This window comes from Setaria viridis, chromosome 1 (genome assembly GCF_005286985.2).
Source record: "Setaria viridis chromosome 1, Setaria_viridis_v4.0, whole genome shotgun sequence".
Classification (NCBI taxonomy): domain Eukaryota; kingdom Viridiplantae; phylum Streptophyta; class Magnoliopsida; order Poales; family Poaceae; genus Setaria; species Setaria viridis.
In genome coordinates, this window is record NC_048263.2 from 5,012,800 (window position 1) to 5,036,050 (window position 23,251).

At 41.0% G+C, this 23,251-nt stretch overlaps 1 protein-coding gene across 2 annotated transcripts; it reads right to left on the reverse strand.

Annotated features, from left to right (window-relative positions):
• Positions 1-845: 845 nt before the first annotated feature.
• On the reverse strand, positions 846-18,330 carry LOC117862221 (methyl-CpG-binding domain-containing protein 9). 2 transcript variants are annotated; one of them, XM_034745756.2, is made up of 11 exons: positions 17,567-18,330; positions 11,625-11,713; positions 10,868-11,187; positions 9,545-10,684; positions 8,760-9,428; positions 7,917-8,222; positions 6,857-7,192; positions 5,650-5,748; positions 4,856-5,287; positions 2,225-4,294; positions 846-1,684 (listed from the first exon to the last, which is right to left on the reverse strand). In XM_034745756.2, the coding sequence occupies exons 1-11, from the start codon at positions 18,238-18,240 to the stop codon at positions 1,442-1,444; spliced, it is 6,378 nt and encodes a 2,125-aa protein (XP_034601647.1). In that variant the 5' UTR covers positions 18,241-18,330; the 3' UTR covers positions 846-1,441. The 2 variants fall into 2 exon arrangements, with proteins under 2 accessions (XP_034601647.1, XP_034601656.1); XM_034745765.2 differs by lacking the exon at positions 17,567-18,330 and adding an exon at positions 12,268-12,821.
• Between the last annotated feature and the right edge of the window lie 4,921 nt (positions 18,331-23,251).

A 23,251-nucleotide genomic window follows, 5' to 3' on the forward strand; every position in this document is an offset into this window, starting at 1 on the left:
TCTGGAACTTCTCGATCAGTACCTAAATAAGTCTGGGCCAAATCCTCTTCCCGTTCTCAACCTCGGCCCAGTAGTACCAGCCCAACATTTCCCTCTCCATTTTCTCCTTTTTCTAACCGGGGCCGAAGCCTCCCTCTCTTCTTCCTCGGCCTTGGCCAGCTTCCCCCGCTAGGACTGAAGGAAGAATCAAATGCTGACGAAGATGTGGTTGTGAAACTGATATGACCTCCATTCAGGGAAAATCTTATCCATTACATTTATTTTAGTAGTTTGAGAAAGATCACAGGAGCAACCTAAGCCTCAACCTCAAAGCTCAGATCACCCTACTACAAGGCTAGCTGAAACCTCCGAACAAGCAGGCCGGGGCAGCGCTCGCCGTAGGCAAAGTGGAGGAGCACCCCAACCCCAAGGGCGGCCACGGTCGTGCCATCGATCTACACGACACGCTTGGCGCTACCAGCACGATAGCACCACACACTAAGGGTCTATTTTGTTTAAGCTGCAGCACGGTGGTGCCGATAGCAGGCGGGTAATTCTAACGAAGTAGGCCGAGAAAGCTACCGGAATTTGCCTGCTTTCGAGCTTCCCCTAGCACGGAAGCTAGCCCAAAAAGCTAGCGGTTTATTTGGGACGGAGGGAGTACACTGACCTCAGGATCAAATAGATCAAGACTCCATTTCCCTACCAAACCTACCTTCACCAACTCATTTTTCTCTGTCCATCTTATCCCAACTCGAAGTCCCAAACCAAAACCAAGAAGCAGGGCAGTAACCTAGCGATGGGGGCGGTTGTTCAACCTTTCCGCCCACACAAGTTGGGTGGCAGAAGTGAAAACTCTTCTGACATGAAGAAACGGGGAAAGGGGATATGGATTCATTTTCATTCTTCATTATTAGTTTCGGTTTAGTTACAACTTCTATGTCAAAAAAAATATTACATTCGTCATGTGTCAATGCCCTAACGCAGTCAGATACTGCAGGGACATCCTGAACACAATGCCCGGCACTAAAAAAACACCATGAGAACTACCCACTGCTGCCACTAAAATAAAACGAAGCAGGGTAGAAATGGGATCAATCCTACCGACCTAGCAATACCTGATCTAATCCCCAGAACAGGCCAACCCATTAGGCAAATTATCGCCGCTGCTCCTGCCGGAATAATTGCTGGTGCCATCCCTCGAACAGAATTTACAGAGATTATTCTGAACCTTAACAACAACAGAAGTCGGCGGGCTGGTAAGTATGACGAGACCGAAATGGGTAGAACAAGGTCACACCCTTGATGGGACACCACAATCTACGGTAACCAAGATGACTTGTATCACTATCATCTATACCTCCGATCTACCTGACCGCATTGTTATGCTGCCGAGAACTGAGAAACTTCTAATTTTAGAATCTACAGTGGAGCCAGGAGCACCCACCCTCCATCATGATGCTCATGAATCGGCATCTCTCTTCCTCTTCCCCTTGTTTCCAGATCTTGCATTGTCAGCTGGATCAGGGTTTGGAGCAGGATCCTTTGTGTACATGATGCAGTCGTCAAGGGTGTAGATCCTGAGTGCAAGCGCTGATACGGTTGTCGTCTTGATAGCTGCTGTGAAGGAGGACCAATACCACCAATCTTTCTTCAGGAACTCGGCTTTTATCATACTCTGCAAGAAGTTGGTTGCCAGTACCACCTAAAAGAGGCAAGGCCATGATTAATCAGTAACTGAATCATACTGAAATGATTTCTAGCATAACTGAAACTGCAATTTCGCAGATTTGAGTTAGAAGGAACAGACAGGGATTACTGATTAGGTCCCATGACCATTTGGATCTGTCACACCGCCAATTGGTTAATTACATCCTAAATAATAAAATTCTTTATTGGCCTTATTTCTCAGTCTGGCGACAAAAAGACCATGCAATAGTCATTTTGAGTCAAACAGAGAGGGCAGCTCAAATCAATGCAACATTCAGATGCAAGGTTGATTGAGAGTGGGAAGTAAGATTAGGAGTAATAAGTCAAAAAAATGTAGGAGATTATTTAGTTAGGAAGGTGATGAGATTTCTTAAAAAAATAGAGATAGAGATCAAGTTGGTTTCTATAACAGCAGAGATTAGTTTCTTGGGAAACAAAAATGGTGCATGGAAACTCTCTGGGAAAAAAAACCAGTACTATTTAAATAGGTTTTCGTCAGTAAATTGGAAGTAAATAAATAAATAGGCTGACGTACATGAGATATTGATTCTGCACCCTTCACAAAAGCACGCCATGAACGTCTTCTTATTTGCTGAGATTTTGAGGCTATCAATGCTTCCTCAGGCAAAGCTGCTTCGACATCAAGCAAGTTTATCTTTAGCTGCTTTAGGATATGAAAGTTCCTGCCTATCAGAGGCATTAATGATCCCTCCGGAACCAAGCCCCCGTTAACAGTTAGTAATCTTGTCGGTTTGTCTGTCAAAGAAGATGCTTCCTTGGCTGAAGCACTATCCCTAACAGGCTTCTTAGATTTTGGCATCTGCTCATCACCTGTATTGCCAGGACAATCTTGATCAGCTTGGACTCCCTCTTGCCCAGACTTTTTGGCAGACATTGCCTGGCATTCCTCCAAAGAGGAAGACCAATCATTTGGGATATCATCATTTCTTTTATTTTCACTTAACAGAGCTGGTGGATCAAGGAAAAATGCAGGTGAAGGAACAAAAGATGGAACTCCATTTGATCCAAGGAGCCCAATCTCCTTCACTATCTCCTTGTTTGAATCATTTGTGATAAACTTTTTACAAATTTCTTCAAAGTCTACAGGGCATGGATCCAAATTTCCACTGTTAGATGGCTCAACAGAGCAACTATGATCTACAGGATCCTTTTCCTTTATATCAGACTTGGTACCCTTCAGTTTTGATTCATCACTTTCTTTGCTTTGATTAGGAGAGTCATCGCTGCTGTTGCATTTTCCACCATCATGCCCTTCATATTCTGTCGATGTAAGATAAGTCTCATGACAAGTTAAACAATGGTGTCGAGAAGGCCATACAGGTTCTAAACAGTCGCAGCGATATATTCCTTCTTCAGAACCTGACTTTGTCTTCCTTCCTCTCTTTTTGGATAGCTCAGTAGTGTCTTGATCCAATTGCAGGCCATATTTTTGCTCCAAAACTATAAAAGCCTTGGTGTCTGGAAGGTCCGTAAGTGGTTCACTCTTTGAAAACTTGGATGCTGGAGAATCACTGACAGAAAAACTAGCCTGGTGATAAAGAGACTTTTGCCAGTGCAGGATAGAGTCTTTCAGGTCCTTCTCCCTTGGATCAGTGTCCCTTAGCCAGTCAACAAGACACTTGATTTCTTCATCAGATTCATATATAACAATTGATGCCGAATTCCAACCTCTACAATCAAATGTAGACTGAGGATAGCTGGTGACCATGCTAATGTCTCTGTCTTTGGGTATCAGCATGCTTCCATCAGCGACTAGTCGAGGACGTTTACCAGGTCTTCCTGTAACCCAGTACAATCGACCCACAGAATCCCTTCCAAGGCACTCTCTTCTAAAGGATGCCATACTGAGCTGTAACTCTGATGTGCTAATTGAATCCTGAACCTGTGAAATCCTATCCAATAAATTATTTGTTTCATTGTTATCAGCATCATGGTCGGCCAATTTAGTTGTCGATGCTTCAAGGTTATCCTGGGATGGTGTCCTAGCATTGTCATCAGGCAACTCTCCATTTGGTGTACTGATAACTGCAGCAGAATGATCCTCTCCCATATTCAAATTATCACAAGTACCACTTCTGCCACCTACTGATTTCTCACAACTTTGGGACCCTTCACCAATGGAACTCCCGTCAATCCGGTCAGTAACTATATCCGATGCTTGTTTTGAAAGTCCCAAAGATCTATTTCCTTCAGTAACAGATGTACTGGATATGTCATTGTCCGTACTGTAAGGTTTACCCACATTCAATGGTCCAGTAGGAGCCCCTTCAGCAGCTGTGTTTAGGTTAACTCCAACATTAACCCGTTCAGCTTCTTCAAGATGCTCCAATGCTGTGGGCATAGAACGCTGCTGATTTTCCACAGGTCCTGAACTATTGCTTACATGATCATTTTTCATCCATCTACTTTGTGTAGCATATGTACTTCTTATTTCTACCTGATACTTCAACTCTTTCAGTTCATAATTCAGATAACGTAACTTCTGCTGGAGATCATTTGACTTATCTGAACATTGATCTAAATGTTCCCTGATTAGAGCTGTGTTGAGCAATTCGTCACATAGAAATTTCAGCAAATATATCCTCTGCAATTTGAAGATCAAAATAACATATCAGAAGGTTGTCACTTATCTTTCATAGAAAACAGCATGACAAATAACATTTAGTTAGCACAACCTCCAACCCCCACTGATTGCGAAGGCCTATTTGTTTTGTAATCCTGTTGCAGATTATAAAGTTTGCATGCACATTACATTTATGGACATTTGCTCTCGTTGACCCTTATTCCATTCTCTTTCCTAAGCATTTATACATGCTGACAACGATCATCTTCCAGCATTGTAATTTTCTAAATCTACGCGACCAGTCAAAATGTGATTTATTAAATAAAAAAAACAAGAGGGAATAGTGAGTTCTGATAAGTTCAAGCCATGTAAAGCTAGAGTGCCCATGTGATATTACAAATGACAAATCTTAAACAACTTTAAATAACTTCAAAAGGATATATTTTGCATGTTCACATACTTTAGTTATCTGGGACGAAGGAACACAAAGACTCCTAAGCAAATGATACACAAAAATACATGAAAAGCTTTCAAAGAGTAACAAGCTGATAACTTTAATTCAATTCAAAGATAAAGACACACCTCTGGTACACTAAGCTCCCAGTACTCCTTCTCGTCCATGGCCATAGCTAACTTGTTGAGTTTCTCAAGAAAAACATGAGCTTCCTCCCCAACACACTTCTTTTCTTCTTGCATTAGGACATGAGTATTGTCATCAATATTTGTTCTGTTTTGCCCTGACAAACATGATGGACAGTACCAGTTTCCAAGTGGTATGCGTGCCAGTGGTGGGTTCAGGCAATAAGTGTGGTATTCAGAGTCGCAATTATCGCACAGAAGGACGCTTTCATCGTCCCGATCGATGCCGCAGACTTTGCAGACACCATCCTCCCATGGGGCTTTGGGCAGCTTGTTGTTTGCTGCCATGAGAGCATCTTGTAATTGATTGTGGATTTCCGAATTACCATTCTCGTTGCTTAGATATTTGTCAAATTTTTTAACAAGGTCTTGTACCTGCACCAGTCATGTAAAAAAAAATGAGAAAGGTTTAGTGAAAAATCAAGAGCATATTATTTAATAAACAGAAATGGTCACAGTAAGGCCAATATACGAAACTGGTATCTAAGCATTATCACTGGGAAGCATAGATCAATATGTACAAGTGCAACTGCAAATATAATATTCCAAAACTTTGCTCACAATTTGCAATCACTTCAGAGAACTAAGAGAGGTGAACAAGTAGTTATTGGAAATCAAGTTCTTAGGTACATTAACGATACCATAATGGAGGTTATTATTAATATGGTAACAGCTAAAATTATACATCCCTGAACATAAAAAGCAAGATCCTGCAAGAACAGGCAAGCATAACGAACCTCTGACTTATACAATGACTCAAAACTTTGAGACAGCGCTACAACCATTACCAGCACTTCAGGTCGATCAGCAAATGCAGTTTGCAGATTATGGATTACCTGCAGGTGAACAAAAAGACACCATATTTTGAATTTTGACCACTGAATATGTTGCACATGGGTTCTTTTAAGATATAACAGAGGTAAAGTAAAAGTGGCGAAAAGAGCACATCCACCAAAATAAATGCATTTAAAAAGAAAAAAAAAGATAATAGGGAGAAGGCATCCCCTTGGCTTTGTTTTGAGGGTAATACTGAACCCTTTAGGGAGGTATTCACATGACCTGCGAGCACCCAGTTCAAGCCTAGGTGTGTGAGATTCTACCAACCAAGTTATTACTCTGTTCTCCAAGTATGACAGAAATAAATACAATTTACAATGTTTTGTCCACTGCTCAGTTAGCAACACATTAGCAAAGGTGGTCCACAAAATATAACGGCGTTTTGGCTGCATATCTTGATCTGAGCTCATATAATGAACATTTCAATAAAAATGAATATAGTTTCAAGACTAAATTAAACACATTATCGTAACTCAGTTTCTTTGTTGGATAGTTTGGTTCCATCTCAAGGCAACTGAACCTCATCAGCATAGTAAAGCTTAGTCAGTCTACAGAACTAGTTGCATGTGAGAATAAGGGAGTCATGAAGATATGACCAATTCTTGCTTCATGAGCTATACATGGGAGGGTTTTTTTAAAAAAAAATCTCAAAAAGATGAGAGAATGACTCATAAGAAGTGTGAAGAAACAACCAACATATTTCAATAGAAAATAAATAAAAGTGGTGCATGGATATTGGGTATCACTGCATTACTGAAATAAATAACAAGATTCAAAGATAAGTATATTAGGATTATAATTGAGTTATTCAACACTAGGGTTCTGTCTGTTATTAATTCATAAAACAAGCAGTCCAGGGGCTAAAAGCAGACATATCAAATAATTCCTGAATAAGCAATCCAGGTTCTAGACGTATAGAAGAGCATTGTAATAGTAGAATACGGGCACAACATGGTGACCGAAAGAAAATGTCAGGCAAAATGATACAAGTAGAAGTACAGCCATGGGTACCATGATGTGTCTAGTTTTCATGGAAATAGCAGAAAGGACAGTATAAAACGTCATTTCAAGCTATTACAGAAGTGCAAGGTGCCAAAGAAAACATACTTCTTGTACATCATCAAGAAAGGCCTCCCAAGATCCACGATAAGCTCCCATAGCCAGCCTTATATCAATTGTGCGGAAGTCCAAAGGGCGAGATACCATACCAGGAAATCCAAGAATGCCCTCATCCTCATTCTCATTGGAATTTGTTAGAGTTGTTCCAAGCAAATTGCCAAAAGGCTTTGATTCATCGGAAGAAATAGCACGCCGTAGGACAATACGGCACTTTTTCAAGATAGCCTCTGAGATGGAGATAATATTTCTCTCTTTTCTTGGTTTTTCTGGATTCTGGGGTACTTTTTTACGACAAGCCTCTGCCAAGACAGATAAGACAAGTTTCTGAAAAAAAAAACACCTTTTAGTACATTCTACGGATACCCTAGTCCTAATTTTCTCAGAGTAAAGGATACACAGTAAACACAAAGGTGAAGATCAAGTCTAGTTTGATGCTGAAGTAAAAGTGATGTTTAAGTCTTTAAGACACCAACGCATCTCCAAAACATAGATTTGACCATTGATTTATATGAAACCAAGTAAGAATAATATTATGATGGTAACTTTTGTAACATCTAAATGTAACATTTTGAGCATAGTTCTCCTGCGTGTTCGAGAAAAAAAAAACATTTTGAGCATAGTTTCACAGCATGCATAATGGCCTTCCAACCTGGTGCCTTTCCTCTTCTTGCAGCTACATACCCAATTTTCATGAGACTGGGACAATGGTAGTAAGTTCAGATTAAAAAGTAACAAAAAATTTCTGATCAGATAAGCTACAGAAGAAAAGGCATGTTAGAAGAGCATCTGAAGGGGAACAGAATTTGCATCTCCAACAAAGATATAAATGATACCTAATTTGCTATCCTAGGCCTACCTATCTCTGACATACCCATTTTTTTGTGAGGAATCTGTCAATAGTTCAAAGTAAATAACATATTAAAAGAATAAACATGTGGTGAGGTTTTGAGTAAACACGGAGCTGAATATATCTGATAATGAGATAATATGAAAGCAAACACAAAAGTAGTTCAATATATCACTTAGCATCAGCAGGAACTTGACAAACCTTGGTTGGCCCAGATGCATTACCCTTGTAGACCTCTTTACTGATTGAATGATCCAAAATTTTCCTTGCCCATTCTGGAGGTTTCCTCTCCAAAGCTTCATAAACACACTTTCTTATTCTTGTTCCTACATTAGTTGGCAATTTTCTCACAGGCTCCAGTGATTTCACCCAATCCGGTAATGTAGCATCACAAGCGGGCTGCTCAGGGGAATGTACAATATCACTATCCTTGTAATCCATCGTAAAGACCTTATTCCCTTCATTCGCTGAAGAATTGCATATCAATGTTTCAGCCTCGGCAAGCAACTGAAATACAAGAAGATTATTGCTAATGATATGCAGACATAACTGTCAAAAACAAATAGCGAACAAGTGCTAGTAGAATTTAGAAAACAAATAATTACAAATAATGCTGGCTTGGCTAGAAAGGTTCAGTTAGCTTTTCTTTAAATTTAATTTCCCTCTACAAAGGTCCACCGTTACCCCATAATGGAATTGTGTAATATGTAACATATTACAAATACAATAGGATTTAGCCTGCTATTATAAAAGTGGATACATAAAACAAAGTTGAAGATAAATACAGGAAAAGACAGAACATAATGATACAACATTAATGACCAATGCAAGATTGCTACCAGCCAACTAAAATACTACCTCCGTCCTTAAATATATGACGTTTAGGACAAGCGCTTGTCCTAAACATCATATATTTAAGGACGGAGGGAGTAATTGAACTCTAAATTTGAAGACAGCAGAGACAGGGCAAACTGAAAATTATGTATCTTCTGTGCCAAATAAATCAGAAGTGCAAATAAAGCTAATACAAGGCAAACTCCTTACCAATGCATCCTTCTCCATGCCAACAACCCCAGGTAGGGCTCCACACAGTATACCACCATCACCTTGTAGGCAGCGGAACAACTTGACTCCTTCTCGACTAGAAATATCAGACAAATCCATGCAGCCACTCAGGGAAGAAACAACTAAAATATACCTTCTAGCCAACTCTGGCCAAGTTAATTTGTTAGCAGTTAGCATATCAATCTTTAATTCTCTTGTTAGAGTATCAGTATCCCTCTTTCTTCCCCGTTTAGATTTGGATTCCTTTGAATCAATTCTTGGATCCACAAAAATTGCAACTCTTGGCACTAGCTCAGTAAAAAGAACTTTCAAGAGTGCAAGGTGGATCTCAGGTAACACTACACCACTACATCTCCCAAGTGTCTGGGCAGCCAACTTATCTTCAGCAGCTTCACATGTTGAAGTTTCAACTGGAATAAACACAGATGCTGTTTCTTCATTAGTAGTTAGGCCTGATTCACCATTTGAATATGATGTAGAAACATTAGCAGGTGAATTCATTGGTGGAGTGTGATCCCTATAGTGTTGAATGTCCTTTTGATTTGCACAAATTGGCCATGGGTTAATAAGTTCATCTTCTACTTGCTCAACTGAAGGAAGTTCTTTCAGGCCAATAATTTCAGCAAATCGTCCAAGAAACTCCAATACCTAAAAGAACATTGCAAGGTTAACCCAGTTCCAAAACTTAGAACAAGAAACGAACAAATAAAGAGGTGTCAGTTTTAAACAGTGGAACAAGGGAAAGAAAACAGGGGCCAAACTACCTGGAAAACATCTCCTGCCAATTCTGGTGGAAGCTTGCGGCTAAAAGGATTTCCTAGAGGAAGCTCACGGATGCTAAAAGAGCTAGGCTGAGCATGATCCTGTGGCCCAGTCACTATAGATCCATGTCTACCATATGACATGACATCCCCATTGCTTGGACTACTTTTATTAACAGCTAACAGTGTACCACTTGCGATTGTCAGTGAAGAGTTAAATCCAGTCCTGTCACGCAAGAACTGATAGTTTGAACAAGCCCTGGACTTAGGAAGAGATTCCACAATTTCTTGAACAAATTCCAAATCAAACCCAATTCTGTCCTGATACAACCATTCTTTAAGTAATGCACAAGCTGATTCCACATCATCCTCCTTTTCTATAAATCGTGGTATCCTGGGCCCATTTGATGAGCAAAATCTAGCCAATAGATTGCAAGGACCGTCAGTGTTCTGAGATCCGCTCCCATAGTCAAATGAAGACTTTTCAATATTGTGCGTGCAGGATAATGCCAAATGGCCATGTTCCTTGTACATTTTTTCACAAGCTTCCATCATAGCACAAGAAATCATCCTCCAAGCTGAGGAGGGTGTTGTTCCTTCAAATGTAAAGTCCCCAATCTTGTCATGCAGATTTGCATCTTTAGTCGGTGCCCGACTGGAAGACCCAGAATGTAACACTACAGCTGGCACTGCCATATTTGAAGTTTGTACACTGCTGCACCCTAAACTACCTTTACCCTCCATATCTTTACTGAGACATGATAAGAAATCTTGGTTTGTCTCAGAGAAATCCGATAGGAGCATGGAAATATTATCATCAGTATCATTAGCAGTATCTTCAATGACACCACTACTTTCCATTGTTTCTATTGTATCAGCCTTTCTCACAATGTTTGGGCACACTGTGGTTGATGCATCTGGAAGTTGGAACGCTGAACACGGTACTCTTCTCACCTTAAACATAGGTCCAAAATTCCCTCCATCACACACCTCACACTCAAACAGTGAACCAGTAACTCTATCATGCCAGTATGATGTAAACCCAACAGGCCATATCTGGTAGGAATTATGGTAGCTTGTCCGATTGTCAATTTCTCCCAAGCTGGTAATAAAGAAATCACTGTATTGAACAGGTAGGACAACCTAGAGTTTCACCACAACAAAGTAATGTAGTTGAAATCAGTATAAAAAACATAAGATAAAAGAATCTCACTTCATTCTGGGTCTCAAAAAAAAAGAAAGAGGCTGCGCAATTGGAGAGCAGGGACATAAAATGAGCATTGGATGAAGAACCAGAATCTGCAATGGACAAAGCAAAATACTCACTGGACAATGATGTGGTTGATGACTACTCTTCTCCACAAGAAATTTTGGAGGCTTTAACAAACTTTTATATTCACTAGTACTTTGTTCCGTTGCCTTGGTAAAAAAGGATGGTTCCATAAAAATTCCGGCATTTACAAACTCATGGTTCTCAGAACCTTTGGGTAATGTTGATGTTTGTGGACCATCTCTTTTTCTGCGTAAATGAATTGACCTTTGTGGTACATTACCATCAGCATTTATGTCTCGGTCTATGGAAGTAAATTTCTGTCTTATGCCAAGACAATGAGTAAGATCAAATTGTGGCATAAACTGCATTCCATCTACAAGGCAACAAGTGTAATTAGTATAAGCTGCACGAATAATAGCTAATCACATTTCAAACCACATGTTTATAGTACATGCAGCTCTGAACAACATGCAGTTGACTTAAAATGTTAGTAAGACCTGAATATTTTTGGGGACCAGAATAACCATACAGAGAATGGGCACAGATTGGCTATGCACCGAGCATAATGACTGAAGATTTTAGCTTGACAGTTAGCAAAGCAAATCCCTGTCTAAAAGCCTCTTTTAAAAGAAAAAACAGAGATCCTTTTGAGAAAAGAAATAGAGATAGATATTGCTGTCTAGAAGCTAAGAACCACTATCTAAAAAAAGCTAAGAACTAAGAAATCACATTAAAACTCTAGGCAAAATAACCAACACATCTCACTTGCAATTTTTAAATATGAGTAAATGATTGATCTGTCATCCTTACCATAAAGAGCAGTATTGTTCAAGTGAACCCCCTCAAAATGTGGCAACCTAGCAAATTCACTCAACTGGGCTCCATCAGAGATATTTGCTCTGCAGGAGGCACATGAACATGTTAGCTACCTTATGATAACAGTGTCTGCATGAGAAGGTTACTGGGAAACTTTAACGAATTTACAGACATTGTTACTGTCAAAGCAACCAAAGACCAGACTGACAAGAAAGACAGCAAACATGGCAATGCCAAGAAGTACTTAATAATAATAATAGAAGTTACTGTAGTAAATGCAAGTCTGTCATTTCTGGATATCAATTTGTTTCATGTTTTTCTGTTCAGACACCTTAACAATAAATCCTGGACATGACATTCATTATAGTTAAATATCAGGGGGGAAAAAGCCAGGTCTCTGATCATGCCAAGTTCTTCAAGAAGTTAGCAACTAACGGTGATGATGATATGGTTGTCCTCACCACTAGGCTGCAGTGGTTACTTATTTGGAGTAAATCAATATTTAATATTGGATTTGCAAACAGGGCACTCTAAATAAGTTATCTGATTTGCAGACAGGCCACTCTAAATAGGTTATCTGATTTGCAGACAGGCCACTCTAAATAGGTTATCTTCTGGAACAACGCTGCTAACTCACATATGTACTGGAGCTGAGCGGCCGTGAGGCTCATACGCCGGGCAGCCAAAGAATGAACGCAGAAATCTTCCTTCAGGAAACCCTAAATCCCCCAATAGATGCTTGCAATCCAACACACACTCCATCACAGAACTCCATTGTGGACGAGATTTAACCACTAAAACAAGCAGAAGAGGCAAAGATCAATTTTCCTTCTGGAAACCCTAAATCCCCAAATAGACACCTGCAACCCAGCTCATCCCATCACAAAGCCCCACTGTGGACGAGATTTACCCACTAAAACAAGCAGAATAGGCAAAAGACCAATTTTCCTTCTGGAAACCCTAAATCCCCCAAAAGATGCTTGCAATCCAACTCATCCCATCACAGAACTCCACTGTGGGTGAGATTTACCCGCTAAAAACAAGCAGAATAGGCAAAGTTCTTACATCAATCAGATCCATGGAAAGCTCACCCTCAAGATGACTATCTTAGTAATTCTGTAATACCGATAATCTGATGCAAATTTAAACACTTCACAACTCAGAAGATAGCAAATCAGCATTCAGTTTGAACCCTAGATGCGCATCTCAAACAACAGGCCCTAGTTCCCCCACCGACGCCCCTCAAATCGGACCCCCCAAAAAAAAGTTATTTCAGATCAATACCACAAGATGCACAGATATGCCGATCTACAACTCTCCTGTTGTATGAAGCAAGATTTCTGTGCTGATAGGGGGCAGGAGCACTAGGGGTACTTGGGGATTCTACCTAATTTTTTAGTTTTCTTTTTATTGGGAGACAGGTTATAGGGGTATATATAAAGGGGAAAGCCGGTCTATAGACTCAGTCTACCAGCACCATATAAAGCAAAAACGTGCTTTAACTAAATATTATCTTATTGACAAATTACACGTCATCATTCAATCAAGTATATCCGACGAGGCCTGGTTGGGTGCAAGAAACGAATTACAAGGATGTGGTTGACCAAGTTGAACATATGGATGCTAATTTAACAATTTCAAACCATGGAAAGGTAGAGACCACTCTTGGTACAAGTATGCTGATTGAACAATTTGGTGTAGGGGCAACTTTAGAACAATTTTGATGTTAGGACGCCTGGTTTCACAATTATATCGCAATGTCATGTTTGAACTTTTAAGTCAGATCAGAATCCAGACCATGTAAAATTGCGTTTCTCCCAAAAAGAAAATTATCTCTGTGCACAAGGACTTAAAAGAGATGTAACTATTTGATATAGAACTTAACATTAAAAAACACATGCCTATGAGAGATAACTGCACTAGTGCTGATCCTTCAAACAAGAAAAACAATATGGCTGTCCACAATATATGCTACATATTACTGTGGTCCTAAAAGTTTTGCTCAAGGAAAAGACATTATTATCATAGTTGGTCAGCAAAAGGGTAAATAAATGTGCATGAACTAATCAGAACAAACAAAAAACTTGTGACCGATAGCTGTAGCGTTAGAAAAAAAATGGTTGGATGATTGGCAATTTCTGTAACAAAATGTTGATAATAAATATTAGCTGTATGCTTGTATGAAATTTAGCTAGTAAACTCCTTCTAACTCAACTACAATATGCTTGCCAAGCTTTCATGTATTCCCATTTTTAATATTTCCATCTAATATAGAACAGATGTGGTATCTTACCAAGAATATCATCAAACAAAGGGCAGACAACAAAAATAACAATCACTGGAGAAACAAAACATTTCCACTCACACTCAGATAAGGGACCTATCCGTGTGGGCCTAAATTCAGTGGATCCATGGGTAAGCACATAAATGGTCTTTGATCCCCACCTAAAAGCCCTGTGAATGGAAATAACTGCATGGATCGGGACCTTAAAAACCAGAATGCAGAACAGCAAAAATCAGGCATGAACCGGTATAAAAGTCAAGACACTCAGATATTTACAGTTAAAATCAATCAAGCAAATACAGTTTTATGGACCATCCCACTCACACAGTTAAAATTTCCAAAACTCTAAGCCCCTATGGATCCACACTACTTTGAGCCGGCACGCACGTGACTGACTCTGCCTAGACACACATATGATAATAACTGTTTGTACCATTACTTGCTAGTTCCATTGGCATACCTATTGTGTTTTGCTAACTGGAACGGAACATTTCAGCACCGGGTCATTCCAGCAATCATGTGTACAAGTCCAGTGTATTGTAAAACCATTTTGAGATTTCACAATATGCTAATGGGGAAAAAATGCATACTCACATGTTTGTGCAAAATGTACAAGTAATAACATCTTTTCTAACAAAGATATTAATATGGAAAGTAGACATCTAAGCTCCTTATCAGGAGACATAATTGTCCTCATTAACTAATGAATGGGGGGACCAAATTCCAAATTGAATAGAGGATGGTAGTGGAATTATGACCGGAATGGAAAGGAACTTGATCCTGGATGGCTAAAGGTTCTCTAGTACTGTTGCCTTCTTGTGGGCCTCGCATGCCCACGCCATGACAAGTCGCGAAAGTTATCTTTCAAAGAGATTCTGTTTTCAATGTCTGCAAACAGTAATTAAAGAATCAGGTAGTAGCAACTTCCTAATTAGTTTTCATATTGCGCGTTCAAATGTCTACATGGTTATTTACTACTTAGTCATACTAGAGCCGATGACCACATGACTTATAGTGTGGTCACTGGATCTAGTGTAGACATGGAGGATACTACTTGTATTGTAGGCCATGATTGCTGGGCTAACGCTTGATTTGCGGAAAGATTCGCCTAGGTCAAAAGGACAAAAAGGAACTAATAGCTATCCATCAAGATTCACTAGGTTTCAATGCATGGAGACTTACGAGGAAGGTAATAGCCCCTTGACTAAGGGGGATGACCTACATTTTTGTCACAAAGATCATTGCAAACATCATCAGGCATGGTCACAATGGTCTTCATTGCATAGGTCATACCTATCCCACTAATTCTACAACACAACAAATCTCGCTGCAAGCTTACTTGACATATAAGTGCCAACCTTGCCACAATCGCAAGGGGTCTTTGACTTTGTGTGTAAACGTGTTGAGCATGCCATGGCATGTTTGGCAATGTAGGGAAACATCAATGCTCACGCATAATCACATCGATAACCTTGCAAACGTAGCGTATGCCATGGAGTTCAGGAGCAACAATGGTTGTCCTACACGAAGATATAGATGAAACCAAGACAACATGAGGGCATGCCAAACAAGAAATTCAAGCAAAGAAATCTTGTTGCACAAAATGTAGAGCTCTATCTCGATAAGATTGTGATAGGTTTGTGGACATGTAAATAGCACTAATACTGTCACAAATGAGGGCGGGGACGGTCGCCTTCCATAGAGGATGGTTGAGTTCATGGAGAAGCACCACAGCCAAGTTGGAAAAGGTGATAGCACACCTCCACAACTGCGTGAGGAAGTCATCTAGCATTAGAGGATTGCGATGCTAGGTTGTCTCTGAGGTAGAGATAATATCCATACTTGGTGACCAAATATCTAGTAAACTCATTGAATCACCATCTGTATATGCGGTAAGGGACATTGCTGAGGAGCGAGTGATCCATAAATTGTAAGAAAGGGAGCCCTTGATGCATCGAAGAACATGTTTGAACAACAAGGTATGACAATCATGAGGATCATCTATATGCAAATAAATCAATCACATAATAATACACAACATCAATGAGGCACTGAAGGAAATGATGATCCATCAATAGGCGATCCACCTAGCATGTGGGAAATTGAGGGTGGCGGATATTTTACATCAGGTGATCCTCAAGAGCATACTTGTCAGAGGTGGCCTCAAGAGCATGTGAAACATGGCATAGTTGAGCTTAATGCTCAAGTGTGACAGGTACTATACTAGGATTGTGCTGTTACCACATTGACCACTTGAGGCCACAAATGGTCGTTGATAGGAGTTCTTGCTTTGTTTTGCAATTAACTTATATGAGAAGAAGCGCATGTGATGGAGAGGCGCATGAGGCATAAGCAAAGGCTCTGGGGACGTGGAACCATGCCGATGTTCCTCGTCTCAAGAACGCAGAAACATTATCATCCCCACCTTGTCAAAACCTCCCTCAAGTAGCATGCCGCATTCCTCAATCACGTTCCTTGACCCCATTGGCTCGGGAGCTTGTTGACTAGGGGCGTACGTGAAAGAGGGAGTAGATTGAATCAAGCTTGTCGAGTAGCAATGAGTAGGTAGGCATTCGCACAAGGCTCCCATATCCTGATTAACTTACTTAAGCATATACTTGATTGGAAGAAAACAAGAAAAGCCCCACAAAGCCTAAATGCCTAATACGTGAACATTCATGAGGCCGATTAGGTTCATGGCTCTATGCTATTCTGACGTGCGCATCCGCCATCTCCCAGCCGCCGGATCCTGCTCTGAGCTGCCGCATGCCAGCACATGCCGCACCTGACAAGTGCTATCACTAAGGAGTTGCTGCCATGACTCATGTTGCTCGTGCCGATTCCCGAGTTGCCAACACCCAAGGAAGTACCAAAGAGAATCTAGAAACATCACTTATGATCATCATGCAATTAACAAATTAACAGATAAAAGAAAAATCTTCTTCACCACAAGGAGAAGTCAGAAGAGCAATGTCGTGAAATTGCATTTTAAACATGCTCAAGTGAGAGGACACACTTAAACCGAACAAAGGAGCATGTGGAGCCAATATGTTCGAGGTTGTTGCAAGAAGACCTCCCTTAGTAAGCTCATCATTGAGAATGGTACTTTTTACTTCGAAGAATGGATCATAATGTGGAAAGAGCACCCACCCTTCACAATGGTGACTCACTGCGAAGCCGAAGACATGCTAGTGGTGGCTAAGGTTTAGGTTTGGGGCAAAAGCAACGTAGGTTCTCTATGTTTGAGTGCCCAACAGGGCTAATATACAAGAGACAATACGCACAATGCAAGAAACATCCTACACTAGAAGCTAAATACAAAACTATACATACTCATGCAATACAGTTCAAACAGAGAAGGAAAAAAATCAAAGGTAACATGCCATTAACTAAGCTAATCTATGTAGCATAACAATTAACGAACAAACTTTAACTCTTATGATAAGACTGTAACAGTAGCAGTCACCAAACCAAACAAAGAGACAACCAAAATAAGTAGTACAAGGTTCACAGCACTATCCCCTGTTTTGCTTCTTACCATCACGGGTTGCTCAGTACCAACGTTTTGCAAGCAGCAACCTACTCATAGCCTCTAAGAAGTTCGAGCGTCAAGCACATATCAATATAAGTAAAAAGGAGCTCAAGGAAGTGCCTGCTGATGTCATGGGCGGAGGCTGCGACGGGTTCCTCCGGCGGGGCAGCGTTGATGTCAAGCGGGACCGGGCCCAGCTTCCAGCGGGTGGAGCGAGCGCCACGCATCTCGCACTGGGGGCAGATCCAGTCCTCGTTCGCCGCGGCGCGGGGCCGGCGCGCGCCAGGGGGCCCGGGCGGCGGGGGCGGGGGCAGGAGCGGCGGCCAGACGCGGACGCACTTGGAATGGAACCCCCTGTCGCAGGCGTCGCACACGAAGGTGCTCCCCAGCTCCTCCTGGCGGCCGCAGGACGCGCAGATGAGAGGCGGGAAGCCCCAGCCCGCCTCCCCAGGGTGCGGCGCCGGCAGGCCCAGAGCAGGAAGCAGCCCGGCGGGCACGGCCCCTATGGGCCCAAACGGAGTATTCCTCAGCTCGGGCGGGCGGTGGAGCCGGAGCACCACCTCGAGGGCCTCCTGCTGGAGCCGCAGCTGCTGGCTCGGCGAAACCAGCGGCAGCAGCGGGGGAGGAAGCTGCGGCTGCGGCGGTGGGGGCGGCGGGGGCGGGGGCGCGGGCGCGGGCGCGGCGTCGGCGGGCGGAGGGAACTCCGGAGCCTGCGGCGGCGGGGACGGCGGCGGGGACGGCGGCGGGGACGGCGCCTCGTTGAGGTCGATGTCGAGATGCGGCGGGCGATCCATGGCGGAATGGGGGATCGGGCTCGCGCTCAGGCCGGGATTAGGCTCCCCTTGGCATGGCCTCGAGGAGGAGGAGGAGGGGGAGGTGGGTGGGGAGCGTGAGGGGAGCGGGGGGTTTGCAGCGAGCAGCGGGAGAAAGGCGACACAGAGCTCGCACGAGCAAAGCGAGGCTGGGGTTAAGGGAGGGCGAGGTGCGGGGATTCGGACGGGAGCGCAGCGCGAGGGGAAAACGGAAGGGAAAAGGACGGTGGCGCCTGGCGCGGCGCGTGCCTGGAGAGACGCGGCGCGAGGCTGGTGGGTGTTCGGGGCGGGCGTAGCGGATCCGAGGGTTGGCGACTTGGCGTGGGGCGGGACGTCAGTGACTCACGCGGGCGCTTTTGGCCGGGCGGGGGATGCGGTGGCGCGGAGCAGGCACGCGAGGTGCATGCCGAGGGTCCGGGCCGGGCGGGCGGGCCGTGTCCGTCCGCTTCTGCTGGGGTCCACGGTTTCCTTTTGGCTGGGTCCCACAGGTTTGTTGCACTGGGAAACAAAGGGGCTGAAAGTTTTTTGTCCGTCGCTCATCGGGCTGCCGAGGAAAAGGAAGGGTGATGATACGCGTGTTACGTTGCTTTGACCGGTTTTGCGGGGATTTGAATATCTTAACAGTAGCAATAAGATTTGGGAGTAGAAACCGATAAATTATAGTCACTATTAAAAAAAATTTAATATTTGAAGAAGCTAGTATTTATGTGAAGAGATATGCTCATGTAATCTGCAGAACTAATAAATTGTAGATGTTTATGTGGAGATACACTCATGTGATTCTATCAAAAACGTGCAGAATAGAAACGTCTATCTCTTGAGACGGTGAACACTTCGTGGAGATAGGGATCGATGTAGTACCGTACTAGTATCATCGACTAGTATTATTGATATACATGCCAACAAAATCAATTGCCTACATAATCATAGCTAAAGGTTATAAGATAAATATGATGTTGCTTGAACCGCTTTCTATTTGAGAGAAACACACTTTTCTAAGAAAAAGATTGTTGCAGTTGCTGCCACCTGTGTATATCATTTAGTTAGTAACGTAGAGAAACGTGTTTGTTTGCTCTAAAGAGTTCATTGAAAACGTCCAAAATTTATAAGGCTCCTTTGTTGTTGAGACTGGCACACTTTGCGAGGAAAGGGTTGGTACAGTTGCTTCCAACCACTAGTGAGGTGTAAACCAATAAATTATAGTTAAAAAAGGGAAAACAAAAAACATGAGTCACTTATATGACAAAAATATATATTGATGAGCTGTACATCAATAAATTTATAACTCAAAGGTAGAACCATAATAAATGAGTCCCTTGTGTTATGAAGAACTTCAATATTTTGTGTTAGTTTTGTGCTCATTGCTCATTTGTACGATGCAATGAACTTCTCAGGTGCAATCCTAGATACATAGTATCTAGACATAATGTATGTCTAGGTAGGGACAAAAGCGGGAATGGTCGGGAAAACACTCTAACCACTTTCGTACTGTATTTTTCTCTCGGGAACGGGAGAGGGAGCGGGAACGCCGGTCGGGAAAGCAAAATCGGTTATACGGGATGTCGGAAATGAAACTATTCGATCGGGAACGTGTCGATAATGGGCGGGAATCGGTAATTTAAATCGGGAAGATCAACACAAAATATATACGTAGGACATTGTATGGAATGTTATTTTTTAATTGTGGTGCAATATACGTGAGAAAACAGAGTAGAGATCTATCTACAAAGGAAAAAGATAAATAGAAAAGATAAGAATAAAAAGGTTAAACCAGCACCAGAGTAGCAGGCGACCAGCCCACCGTGGAATCATGGGCCGCATCAGCTCCGCCTCTCTCCTTCTGACGCACAACATGCACATGCAAGGTAGCAACCAGCAGTGCATAGGTGCTTTAGTCCCGCGGCCGCAACAAGGCACCTCGCGAATGGAATCAACACCAGCGCGCAGAGAAGCTATAAAGGAAGCCTAGTGGGCGACGATTGCTGCATGTTGGTGGGCTTCGGCCAAGTGAATCTGCCACTGGACCAAAATAGGGGTTGCGAGCCCTAAATACAGGAATACCGACGAGAATTTTCCTGAGTAAATACGGGATCTGCGAATACGGTCTTAACTGATTCCGCTCCTGTATTTGCGGGATTTTCCTGATTTTTTCCTGCAAATACGATATAAGATCGGTTTACCCAATATGTGGTGCCGGTCGGGACGGGAAAATCCTATCCTGTTTTCATCCCTATGAGTCATCCCTATGAGGGAGTAATACACAAAAGATAGAAAACGCCTATGTGCTTGTTCTAAAGACTTTATTGAAACCATCTTTCAAGGAGAGGATCATTGCGGTTGCATCCAACTATTAGCGTGGTGTACATCAATAACTTATTATCAAAGGGTACAACTATAACCGATGAGTCACTTATTAATGAAACACTATAAATTTTTTTAATACAATTAGTTCCATACAACTTATATTTTTAGGTATGATGTAACGAGCTTCTCATGAAAAAAATGCCATTGTTGTGCAAAACCACCGATGAGTTTTATGAAACTCCTGATTGAAGCATAGCCAAAGGATTGAAGACATACTCGTTTTCATGCTACAAAAACTTTATCAAAAACATCAAAACTTTCCAAAATTACTTCATTGTTAGAGTGGTGCACTTCTCACGAAAAAGAGCATTTGCATTTACTCCAACCATTGATGAGGTGTATATTAAAAAATTAGTAACTCAAAAGGAAAGAGAAAAATAAAAGGTGAGTCTATTATGCTATTCAAAAAATTAAGATTTTGTGTAAAACATGTAGTTTTCAGTTTTCATATGACTAGTTTTCTTTCTTGAAACTAAATGCCATGGCTGCATACTTCTGAGTTTGTGGTAAAAATCTATTATCGATGGAAGTGTAGCCAAAGGATAGAAACATATATGTCCTAGCATGCTCTAAAGGTTTTTTAAATGTTCGAAATTTTTAGAACTACTTTATTAGTCATAGTGGTGCACATCCCGAGGGGGGTTAAATATTATAGTCATATCCAACCATTACTGAGGTGTAAAAGAATTTATTAGTAACTGAAAGGGGAAGAGCCAAAAAAGCTGAGTCATTTAGAATGGGACCATGAAGGAGTCCAAAAATTTTAGGACTGCTTTGTTGTTAAGAGAGTGGCACTTCACGTGTGTTAGTTCGTGTGAGGAAAATCTATATAAATTAGTACTAATGAGGTGTACATATATAAATTAGTAAATCTATAGGAAAGAACAAAAGGTGTGTTAGTTCGTGTGAGGAAAAACTTTAAATTTTATGAAAGACATTTAATTTTCACATGGATAGTTTTTTTGTGAAAAGCAATGAATTTTAAAGGAATTAGCATTATTATACAAAGGATTGCTGAGTTGTATTTCCATAAAAGGTTGCTGGTAAAAGAATTGGCAAAGGATAGAAGACATGTATTGGCTTGCATGCTTTGAAGACTTCAACAAATATGTACTTGAACTGTGTAATTCTCATGAAAGGGACCATTGTAGTTGAATCCAACCATTGATGAGGTGTGTATCAAAAGAAATAGTAACTTATAGAAAAATAGAAAAGATGGGTTATGTTTATGTGATGACATACTCAAGATTTCATTATAAATACCTAATTTCATATGGTATATTTCTTTGTGAGATGCAACGATCTCCACTTTTGTACAAAGCAACTGATGATGAGTTGTATGCTAATAAATTAGTAACCATTAGAGAAGAGCCAAAATATAGCAATAGTACATGAATACTAAATGCTATATGTGTATTTTTATCAAAAGTCCAAAGAAGGGTGTGATTATATATGAAAATCCCTACATATATCAAACAATGGTGCTATTTATGTCATTAGAAATGGGCATATTGAATTAGTTACATTTCCATGCAGTAATTAATGAACTCTATAAGATATGGACTATTTTATTTAGAAACTTAGGAAGTTGAAGGACAGAAACAAAAGATTGTAGCCATCTATCTGTTGTGACATGATCTAGAGAATTTATAAGGAAAAAAGCAATAGACTAGGTTTATACTTTCGTGAAATGCAATGGATCTATTGAGATAATTGATTGTTGTAATTGCATTGAAATGAAATGTATACCAATAATTTTTAGGGTAAATACTCCCTCTGTCTCAAAAATAAGTAATATGTTGTTGCATAAAGCCAATGATGAGTTGTATGCTAAGTAAGGAAAGAACCAAAATATTAATGACATTTATGTGCTTACATGGGAAATGGAAAGTGTAGTTGCATCCAACCATTGGTGAGGTATATGTTAATAAATTAGTGAGTATGGAAAACGGATCCAAATAGATACACCAGTTAGGGGAGGCTTTTCAATTTTATTGAAATGTATAAGTAGGATGTTGTTGAGATACACAATGCTTCTTCAGTAAAGGGCGTGATACCTGTAGCCAAGCACTAATGATGTCATTTTAGATAATGGGGGTAAGAAGGAAGAACCATTTTTATGTGATGATGAACTATAAGTAGTGTTTATTTTAGAATTGAATTTATTATATTCAAATAATATCTTAGTAAAATGGTTGTTGTATCTGCATACATCATTATTATTTCTACGCTTAACAAATAGTAAGGGATGATGGAGCAGAAAATAAAATATAGAAGCCGTCTAAAAAAATGCTTCGAGTCCTTTTTGTTAAAAAAAGGAACATTCATTCTTGCTAGGACTGCTTTCTTATTTAGACGTAATGAAATTCTTAGAAAAAGAGTTGTAGTTGCATGAAAGCAAGTCATGCTAAGAAATGAATTAGTAAACGAAGGAAAATGAACCAAACTATAGAAGTCATTTATATGCTAGAACATTACAAGGGGATTCCATGTAAGAACCGTTAGACTTTTATGATTGTTACTGAATTTCTTAGGATAAGGGTTGCTGAAGATGCATATCTATAAAGTGCTTTGCAAATTGTATTGAGAATATCTAGATTTACTAGCCATGCTTTTTCCAGGAGGTGTC